The 11,563-nt window shown below is 39.7% G+C and overlaps 1 protein-coding gene across 3 annotated transcripts in view; it reads right to left on the reverse strand.

Annotated features, from left to right (window-relative positions):
* Positions 1–11,274, reverse strand: part of LOC111218163 (LIM and senescent cell antigen-like-containing domain protein 1) — a 32,717-nt gene extending 21,443 nt beyond the window's left edge. Inside the window, exon 1 of one of the 3 annotated variants that reach the window (XM_022740310.1) lies at positions 11,105–11,274. In XM_022740310.1, coding sequence (XP_022596031.1) covers positions 11,105–11,133 — 29 coding nt within the window. In that variant the 5' untranslated portion in view covers positions 11,134–11,274. Of the gene's footprint in view, positions 1–2,370; positions 2,559–5,035; positions 5,127–11,104 lie in introns of those variants that run through there. The other 2 variants (XM_022740311.1, XM_022740309.1) reach the window with 2 other exon arrangements.
* Between the last annotated feature and the right edge of the window lie 289 nt (positions 11,275–11,563).

Below are 11,563 nucleotides of genomic sequence, written 5' to 3' on the forward strand. Positions count from 1 at the left end.
TCTATTTAAAACTTGTGTTATAGTACGCTAAATGCATCTGTGTCTGCAGACTACATTTGAACATTTTTAGACCTATGCAACAGCCCTGACTCTCAGCTGGTGCAAGACAAGCAGACTCAGGCTGGAGAGACAAATCAAACACACCCCTGCTCACACACCCACACTCACCCACACACACTGTGTCAACAGCAACCATGGCAACATAGACGGGAGGACTGCTTGGGCAAAACCATTTTTCCTTTGGCAAGGCAAAAGCACCCAAAAATGTGCACATACACTATCACACTCACTGACACACAAGTGATTCAGTGACTGTGCAAACACAATTCATGACTAACATTTCCTTTGTTTTGCACTTTTTGTTCCAGACGCCCATTTTGACCTCTAGTCCCACTTAAGGACAGCCTGGAATACAACATACAGCCCAGGGGACAACAGCAACACAATTTACTTGTTCAACACTTTCATGGCACAAACAAAATTAAATCATTTATTTTGACATGTTGCATAAATGCATTCTTTGAAACTTCTTTGAAACTGTGGTGTTTCACTTTGGGTCACCACTGTCATTTACGGATGCTTTGTGGAGTTCTGTTTTAATTTCATTCCACAATGGTTTTCATGGTAAGCAGTAATTAAACCCAATTAGCATGTTAAGGCTACACAATACTGAACAAATTAGGGGAAAAACTAGGGAAAGTATTTTTAAATAAAAATATGCTTTTCTAGTCTCCTTGTGCCTATGAGAACTTGTCCGTATGGATATGGACTTTCTCAGTCCCCTGGTATTTTCTATTAGTTTTTATGGTTTCAATATGTCTTTTCTCCTGACTGTTCAGGTGGTTAGGATTTGTGGTCTTACCTGGAAGTGCCGCGCTGATGGCAAAACACTGTCATCATCCCTACTCATCATCATGTATAAATCAGCTAAATCTGTACACAACAGTGGGTGATTCTTGTTTTGGTAGAAATGTCTTCAAAGCTGTCAAAACTAGAGTAAATAAATTCATATTTTCTTTTTCAGAACCACAGGTGGGGTCACCTTCATTCTGACTCTTTTTGTTGGTCTCCTAAAGCTTTTTTCAGTATGTTACTGTTTTGTCCCTCTCTCACATGCTCTCTTCTGCCTGTGCACAGTGCATTACATAATAATATAATTCATATTGGTATTCATATGGTATTGTCTTATTGAGGCAACTTACAGAGATATCAGAAATGATTGGTTTGACACAGAGAATCTACCTACTCCTACAACTACTGTAAAATCAGAGAATGAGATTTCATTGAGTTATCAATCAAAATTGTGATTTTAATACCATCAATCCTCCTGCCCTACTGTATGCTAGACTGCATGGTGATAAAAGAATATAAAAGAAATTCCATGGGAAGGGGATGCAAGGAAAGAAATGAGGTGTTTTTGGTTTGACTGGGGACACTGCTAACAAGAGAACTCCCCCTTTCTGTCCACATTCCTCACATTACTACATTCCTCTATTCACTTCAGGATCTCACACACACACACACAGAGAGAGAGAGAAAATGAGAGAGACAGCAAGGTGTTTGTGAGACAGAAACAATAGAAAAAAAGTAATGCTAACATGTTGAGAGACCAATATTGCACAGTTCTGCACACATTGTACATGTCTATAGCTGCTGGTAACACAAATCAAAGGAATGCAACCACATCAGATGCAATATTTGCTGATCAAACACTCCACCACATCTCACCTTATCTATCCCTGTCAGCACACGACACACAGAAAAAGACTTTTCTTCAAAGGTTCTTTGATAACAATATGTGTTCTGTAGCAACACAAACAAACCCTCTCTGATTCATTACATTATGCAAGACAGTGTCAGTCATGATAACCCAGCTAAAGATAACAAAACCGGCCCAACAGACCACAGGATGCCACGATAAAAAGGTTAAGGTTCATAGCAAAGAAACTGCAGGTTAAGCGCTTGAGAGGCCATCAGCTGATTTTAAAATGGTCATCAGAAAGATATCAGCTGGACATTCTGACAGGCGTAAAACACTGGCAAGCCCAGTATGGTTATTTAATCATTCTTATAGTTCCTTGTTGCACCATAGGTCATTTAACTATTGATGTAAGCTGCTATAGAAACCAAAAACACAGTTGATTTGTGCAACACTTAAGGCTCATTCTCCTGTAATGCACAGAAGAATTTTAGTTAAAAACTGTACAGTCTCGTACAAATTGTGAATGACTCGCTTACAATATAATGCGAGTAAAACACCGAAACAAATAACAGCCATCTCACCGCTGAATCAACATTTCTTAAATGCATAATAAATGCAGACATAAATAATTTGACATAAGATTAAAAGCGTCACAGAGGAAGACTCACCTGAAGCTGTCTCTAGCCAGACTTCCATAGCTGTCTGGTCTTTCCTGTCTCCGTCTGTACAAGTCTGAGTTTGACAACTCTTTCAGCCTCAGAGAGTTCATCGCCCCTTTGCCTCTCTCTCTCTCCCTCCCTTCCTTCCTTCCTACCCCTTGTCTGCCGAGAACACTCAGTCCACAGAAATAGGGGTCCTCTAAAGAAATAGTGTGTAAATGTCTGATTCAAATATCAATCTGCTCTCGTTCTCTCTCTCAAACACACCTTCAGGGCTCACACCCTTGAGGAAGGACATATACAGAGGTGTGGTCTCACGGCCTGCACACCTATCAGCTACTTCTTGCTCCTCCTCCTCCTCCTGCAGCAGGTAGAGGGGAAATGCCCCAGAGGAAAGGAGAAGGACACAGATAAGAAGAGAGCAGCATTGCCCTTTTCTGGCCTTTGCCTTTGTTGCCTCTCTTTGCCTCCTACTTCTTTTTGTCTCATTCCTCTGTTTAAATAGAAAGCAACAAGAGAGAGTACAAATGGCTGAAGAGAAGAAGAAAGGTCATTTTCCCTTCTCACACACAGATATTACACATACTGTACACACAATGGGCAAGCTGTTATTACAGATAGGAAGTTATGTAGAGTAGAGATGCAGAGAGGCATTTGAGGTCAGCATCACAGCCCGACCAATTCTGGTTGTTTGGGGCCAAATGCAATATTGACATTTTAAAGACAAAAAAATAATTGCTACAATGCTATGTCAGCCAGCACTTACATGGACCCTGTTGGCATTTTTTGTTTGATTTGTGCTCCTCTGTTGTGAACTGTGAGATTATTTCCCAACAGAAACAACAAACTATTGAGAAAAGATAAAATGCCAATCTATGAATAATTCATCACAACATTATGTGGGAACAAGGGCTACTCTCCTCTCCAACAAACACAAAACACAGCACATTCATAGTTTCAGGCACAGCTGATAGCTGCCTCTCAGACATGTTTAATTACAAACAGGAGGCAGTGACATCACCAAAGCAGGCACATGATTGGTCAGAGGTTGTCGAACCAAACAAGCAAAGTCAACAAGCAGCCAAAGAAAACAGAGCGCAGGTTGTAGTGCTGTAAAACAGAACATGCAAACTGTAGTCTGAGCTCAATGTGAGGCATCCCTGATAAACACAGCTCTCTGTTAAAGTAAACACCAACCAAATATAACTCAAATATTAAAATTCTCTTCTAGTATTTAACCACATTTAATACAAGGTGCAAAAAACTAACATTACCGCTTGTCTCAATGATTGCCGCTCTAATTCTGACTTACTTTGACTGACTGAAATCTGACAGATGACTTTCTTTAGGTAAATTGTTATTTGGTGTATACCATTCAGTCAATATCTGTACCTGTCATTAGAGATATTTTCTGTCTGATGGTGTTAAACGGTTGGGTGACAGAAACCAAGTCTCTCCTTGATACATACAGCAGATTCCCCCTCAGCAGCTTGTCTTGACCTGCTCGGCATTCCACATGGGTTTGACGAACACACACTCACAGAATCGTAGAATGTGAATGTTGAACTTCAAGCTTCACATCCTGACACAGCTGCACCTGGGTCACAGTAGCACAGGCTGACATGTCTGAGTATGCCATAACATTTATTATGGCTCATAGCTTTAGGCTGTAAAAGTGTGGTTTCTATTCTCTGCAATCATCATACTCGTCTGAGTTCACATTATCTGTAATTCAGCCCATTTGGGACGTGCATTTTCTTCAATTTGTCATACAATTTAAATCTAAATTATAATAGTTGATCTAAGAATCATCACTGTATGTAATCTGCCTTACATTTCAAGCTTACTTTAAGATGATGATGATGACGGCGCAATGACAACTGCTGGATTGAAAACCTAATGCTGTGTTTGGGATTGAAGCTGCATGAAGCCAAAGTTTTGCAGTGGTAAGTTCCTACGAGAGCTGCTTCACACAGACTCATCACACACACACACATGCACGCACGCACACACACACACACACACACCAATATGGCAAAAGCAGTGCAGACATTTCCAAAAAGCCCCACACACTCTATAAATAACCTCTCTACCAAATGCGCACCCTGCCACTGTGTGGGCAACACTGGTACTACAGCTCTTCTAACAACTTAAAGCTCTAGTCACATTACAGCAACCCAACAAAACTGTAATGACTGGAATTACTGTTTATTGGACAAATGAAATCAGAAACTTCTTTACTTTTAAACATGTCACAGCAAACTGAACCTTGGTGAAACATGTTCTAGTATAGTCTCATATAGTCTTTATATGTACCAAGGCGTCTCATTACTGTGTCTCTGTTGCAATTATCCTACTTTTTCATAAGAAATTTAAATCAATGGTAATCTTGGCATTACTCACACACATAACAAGAATTGTATAAACAAGTAGATACAAAACAGTCCAAATGCTGAGTCACTGTTCAAAAATGCATGCAGTAAAACCTCACTGAAACTGAGTTGACTTCCTAGCTGATACAACACAACATTCAAAAGGTACACTGAAGCGTTGCAGTTATACAAGCAGCATTATGGTTCTTACATCAAACATGAAGCAAGTAATGGAGTCTAGCTGGTAATGCTACTGCAATTACAATGAAAATAGTTACAACAATAAAATAAACTTATCTTACCAATGTTTTGTGTCAGACTGTCGTGTGGATATTCAGCTGTTGCTAAATTCCTTTTGCCGTTACTGCAAACACTACTACAGCTATTATCTCAGGCTGCATGGCCATATAACTTCCTATTTTCTGCGGTGTGTGTGTGTGTGTGTGTGTGTGTGTGTGTGTGTGTGTGTGTGTGTGTGTATGTGTGTGTGTGTGTGTGTGTGTGTGTGTGAGAGATGGTTGGATGTAAAGCCAGCACACAAACCTATAGTCACATGTGTGTGAGGATGAAGAGAGCACTTCAGGGAGGTAAAAGATAGTGTAGAGAAAGGGGAGGAAGTAGTAAAGAGGTGAAACTTTATTGAAATTGGCTGATACAAAAGAAAAACTTTGCATTATTCAACATAATCCCCGGGTTCTTTGATAATAGAGTGAGGTGTTTGAGTGAGACTATGGGAATCACCTTGTCATCAACTATGGAAACTCGACTGACACCATATCTGTCAGTGACAGACAGGTTGAACTGTACTAGGGGCAGGCTCCTTCATATTATCACAGTCAACTAGACCCTCTCAAATCCGTCTAGAACTGTTTATTTCTGTGTCTATGCAACAGAGGAAATGATGGTGAAACACCTCACTGTCTTATCAAAAAACCAGGGCTTATGTTAAGTAACCCTTAAGTTCTTTCTCTAATGCCATTCGGTGTTTCACTATGGGAGACACAGACAACTCCTGGATTTGCATCAGTTTCCCAAAGCTACAAACAATGTTAAGTCGAGCAGTAATCATCAGTAGGCCTCACCAGGCCTGTTCACCTCCAGCACTGCCAAGGTGGTGGTTGGGTCGAGTTTTTCATTTTTTTGGATGAGCAGTTCTCCACAAAATCAAAAATACATACATGAAATAAACTAACCCCTTACTGATGATGTCACACAACTGTTACGATGCTCCACTGACAACATAAATGTTGATTTTCAGCGTATGAATAGAAAACCTTACCTACTGACCCCACACCCAGCTACAGGCTGGATTAAATCAGGCCAAACAAAGACACCAAAGTCAACTCCAACCCGAAATGGAGATTGTTCAAAGCATCAGGAAACTGACCCCTGAGGATAGAGAGAAAGAAAGCTCAGAAAAGACATGTTTAAGTTTAAGAGTTCAGGAGGAGGCAGGAGGCCAAGAAGAGGAGGAGAAAAGGAGGGCAAATGGGCAAAAACGAGAGCAACTGAAGCAAGAGAAGTTTCAGTGGAAAAAGATGATGATGGTCAAGGAAAAGCCCATCACATGATCTGAAAAAGGAGCAGCAGAAGAGGCGCGAGGAGGCTGAACTTTGCTGTGTGTGAGGAACGGAAAGCCAGTTTCAAGTGCCTGACATGTGAGGTGAAGAGCCAGGAGATTCAGGCTCTTCCCCTCAGAAGTCAGGTAAAAAAAACCTCTGTCGAACAATTGGCTTGGAGAGCAGAAAACAGACTCTAAGACTCTCCAAGCACAGCTCCACATCATTTTCTCAAAAAGCAGCAAAATCAAAATGATTGAACCCCCTGCAGTGGTGGAAGGAGAGACTGAAGATTGGACTCAGCTTTGATAAGAATCAAGATCAGAAGGAGAGAAAGTGGGAAGTGTGCAGACTCAAAGAGTGCAACAGAAACTGGAAGGCCTGCAGGGACAGCCACTGGAGCCGTATGTTTGGCCAGTTTGATGTTTACTGCATGTCCAGAAACAGCATCCTCAAAAAGACTATCTTCTGGATGGAACTGATCCTGCTAAACACCCACTGCAGCAATTACTATTATAAGTCTTACAAATGATTTTGGTAGAATTTTGTGACATGTGACAGCAACACCGAGGTGGAGGAGGGTGCTGGTTGTTCAGCTCTGGCTGGACAAGGGTAGCTTGTCATCCCCTCCTTCCATCCCTCTCTACCTTTCTTCAATCTCCTTCCCCCTCACTCCCTTCCCCATTCCATATATACTCCTATCCCCCCTCTCACCCTCTCTCTTTCTTTCTCAACTCAGTTGGTTGAGGCAGAGGTCTACCCACCATGAGCCAGATTCTGCTAAAGGCGTCTTTCCCTTAAAAAAGGGAGTTTTTCCCTGCCACCACTGCCAAGTGCTTGCTCATGGAGGAATTAAGGGTAAAGAGTACGGTCTAGACCTGCTCCATATGAAAGCAAGTCAACCTGGCCTACAGGCCTCAGCCTTCAGTACAGAATATATCAAGTACATATTTCTACTAATAAACTGACATGACAGCCTGAAAAAGGATTGAAGCTGTAGTGCAGTGTTTTTTACAGGTAATTTCTTGAAAATTCAAAACTTGTGTGTATATATGTATTCATTTGTAGATTGTTGAGTGAAATTCTCCCACAGACATGGAGCATATTGTCTCTTTACTCACACACACCCTACCATGGAGGAACTGCTGTAAGAGGACCAGTGTACATCCTGTTGTTACATACTTCCTTCTGCATCAATCAGGCAGTTATCTATTACTGGTGTGCTTACACATACTACTATATACTATCAAGAAAAACTTGCTGACAACAGTTCTCAGTTCTCAGTTTCTTGCAGTCATCACACAGACACGTCTTCAGAACCTCTATCTATAAACAGAAGCCATAATGACTTCTAGTTTCACCACAGCGTGGTGAAAGACAACACGCACTGCTGTGGTGTTATCAGTTACCGCCAGTTTACTGCCATTAAGGCCAACTGTATGAGATACAAAAGTATCTCATGATTTTGACATGGTCAATATTATGAATTAGTGTCACATAAGAATGACTATGGAGCTCATTTCTATATTATACATATTTCTAATACATCATGCCTCAGAACTAAATACAGCATGTCTTACAAGTACAAAAAAAATCCTACGAAGACAAAAAAATACCACAACTTCTCAAGAAATTTGTATGACAGCATGCTAAATGAGAGAATGAGGTCTACACTGAAACTAATGGGGGGGGGGGCTAAAGGGGGGATGGAACTTTAGATGATAACATAGCACCGTCCATTAGAAAATATGGTGGTATCAAACAAGGACAAAATAAACCAAATAAAACTTCCAAATGCTGAAAAAAAAGTCTGTTTATCATTTAACATGATAAATATCATATTTTTGAGTTAGTGCTATATTTTCACTGAATAGATTCAGTCTTGTCAACACTTTTCAATGCTAGTTGAGGTGCTTTGGAGCAGTGATCTGTCTGTGTGTTGATCTGTGTTCTGGTCAGTGCTGACGTCTCCTGAGCCCACCTCCCCCCCTGAAAATTCAAGGGAAAGAATTAATTAATCTTTCAATCTATGCAACTGAGCAATCTCACAAACCACATGTATGGAGCAAACAAACTAACAAACAAACAAAACAGACCCAAAAGCTGGACTGTCCTGGGTAAACCAGGGTGCCTGGTCACCCAATTCTACCAACCCTATGAGAAATGTCTAAGTTTTCTGTTATCATTTACCAATAAAATGTTCGTAGTTTAAGGCCCAATGCATCATTTTTGGACATAGCTAGGTTTACATGCTCACCAACTACCTATATGAAGTATAACTAAGCTCAGTTTAATTAGAATACGTGTTTTAAGTTATAAACTGTGTGATTAATCTACCCTGTGTGAACTGAGACTGATAGTGAGACATAAACAAGAAAAAAAAAGGAAAATTAGCCAAACTTGGTGTAAATTAGGTTAGCTTTTTTGGTCATGAGCTCTATGCTAGATATTTATCTTCCTACCAACCAAAAACAGTAATTTGTGGAGTTTAGTTAACATTAGATTTTTCACCAGCAGCAAACACAAACTCACCGGTTGGCCGCTCATTTGTGATTTAGCTTAGTCTTAGAAGGTGATCATCCTCTTGTCCACAGTGGCTGATTGTTGCTGTTCAATCTGCTCTACTCTTCTCAACCTCCCAGCACATTTAAATTGACTCCTAGCGCCACCTGCTGCCGTGCAAGGCAAATTACTCAGGACATTTGTGAAAAGATCCAGAAGAAAGATTGTACCGTAAGTCACTTGATATCTTATTTATTTGCAGGCTATATTATTTGTACTTGTAAGACACACTGTTGTCACTACTTGTTTCTGAAGTATGTTTGTTTTATAGGTATGTTTTGTATTTTCGAAAAAAAAATGCATTCATTTGTTAATGTTTTGTATTTGCAAACCACAGTGTTTGTCAGTGAACTGTAGGGCATTTGTAAAACTGTTTATTTCTAAACTTTTCACAGGAAATAAGCTTCAGACTAGGAAGTCAAATTTTTCACTTAAATTTATAATTTAACATCTCATAATTGTGATTGTATAAGTCACACATATGTGATACAAAGTCACACATATGGCAGTAGTTACTTGTGCATAATATGGCCCTATTTATCATTAACGAAAGCAGTAATTCTATCACTCTGAAAGCTTTATCACTGCAAGAGCCTCAATGTCTTCTGTTCATTTGTTGCAGTAAGCAAATGTTGATACATAAATCTACTATTGATACTAACATAAGACTTCCTCAGTCTACCTCACATTAAATGCATTTTAGTGTGAAGACAGTGGTAAGAGTTTGTTGTGCTTCCAGGCCTGTAAAATCATGGGACACCCAATGAAATCTCAATAACTTAATCTGGTATAGAAACTCTTCCTGTTATAAGTTAATAATCTAATGTAGTATCAATAAGCAACAGTATGTGTGAGTCACAATAAACATTTCACACTCCCTCACGCCACATGCATCAAGTTAGTACACACACAGTCCAAATCCTACATCACACAAGTTCACTGCTCTTCCAAACAAGGACAAGTTCACACTGCAGACTGAGACATTCTTCTAAGCTCTAGTTGTATCAACACAGTGTGGAATCAGATAAAAGTCTAATGCATTGGGAATGCAGCAATCCTCAGGCCTTTTAAATGACTCGCCCTCATACTGCTTTAAATGTCCAGAAGGCTTTATAAATGCCTGATTCATCCCAGGTCATAATTAACTTGTTGGTGCACACAGTAGCATTCACACTAGTGGAAAAAACATTGCTGTGAATAGCAGTCCCCAGGGAAATGATGGTCAGGAAGCGGTTTTGAAAGCAATAACTACTGTCCAGTGAGTTTGTGTGGACATTCCTGTGCAGGGAGGAGGTTGATCTGCAGAAAATGGAGAAACATCATCTTTCCGTCTTTAAAATGTCTTTCTCACTGCTATTCTGTGAGTCTATTGCTTCTGTCTAAAGTGTGAGTCTAGGTTGACACAAATATATCAAGTTACCTTTCAAGCTATTTTGGCTTTTTCTATTCAAAAGCTGTACAATTAGTGTCAAAATCTCCAGTACAACACAGTGGAGAATAATTTCCAGACTAAAGTTTATGAATTTATGACTATTTGTTATATGTGAGATATGTGAACACAGAAATTATTCCAGCATGGAGTAGGGGGTTTTTACAGGCAGACTTGGGTAAACTGAAAGTTGTTTAAGCTATTATCAATATTGGTGTAAAGCTGTCAGCACCGTGGTTTTAAATGCAAGAATGAGGTAGTAGTTTCCAGTAAAGGAGAGTTACTGTTGCAGTACTTGATTTATTGATGCCTATTAGTTATGTAAAAAAACAACAACAAAAAAACATTACCAATACCAAAGTATCAGCTGCACTTCCACAATCATTTATGTACAAAATCTTTTTCATGTCATTGTTTAATCAGAGGAGAGTATAAGACTTTGTGTTGATACTGTAGCTCGTCAGCTAAAAGCTTCCACCAATAACAGTGGGGGGCGCTAGCTAGTAGCTTAAGTGGCCAAGTTGAGATTGCAGCTACACAGAGAAAATAACTGTTAGTATGTCGCTAATGTGATTTAACTTTCCGTGTTAAAGCTATTCTCTAAAATGTACATAAGCCAGGTTTTAGTATATGAAAGACAACATTAACCTGGCAGCTTTGTAAATGGAGTTCATCGTGATTAAATTAAAGTTTTCCCAGCACATAAGAGAATGGAGCCGAACGGGACTACGTTTTTTTTCCTTCCAGCGTCAAACTGTCAACTTCCCAACTTTTCAGGCAAATGTGTCTCCCAAAGAAATACTTTTAAACTCCTCACTTACCCGTTTGTCATTTCAGTAATGCCGAGCATCACTCCGCTCTCTTCCGGACCAGGCTTGTGTTTTCTGTCCTCAGCTGCAGCCGCCCAGATGTTGTACAGTCTGGGATGTACAGTAACGTTAGCAAGGCTCGCTTTTCCCACAGCTAGCAGAATGGCGATGTTGGGCCTCGCCTCTTCCTCCAACCGTCAAGACACACTCAACGGAACATTACACTTCCGCTTGTCACTTTCAAAGTAAAACCATTCTGCTGCCTCTTAGAAATGTGAACTAGTAAATAAAAACAAAAGGAAATACTTTAAATAAATAAATACAATGGAAACGTCTACTCTTTAAAAAAAATACTTTTTAGTCTGAAGGATACATTACATGTGATTCTATAAAACTATTTGTTGTTTACAAAAATATATAAAAATGATATTACATAATTATAATTAAAATATACTGCATTACTCGCACAAA

This window comes from Seriola dumerili, unplaced genomic scaffold (assembly GCF_002260705.1).
Source record: "Seriola dumerili isolate Sdu_G_001 unplaced genomic scaffold, Sdu_1.0 BDQW01000052.1, whole genome shotgun sequence".
Taxonomy (NCBI): Eukaryota; Metazoa; Chordata; class Actinopteri; order Carangiformes; family Carangidae; genus Seriola; species Seriola dumerili.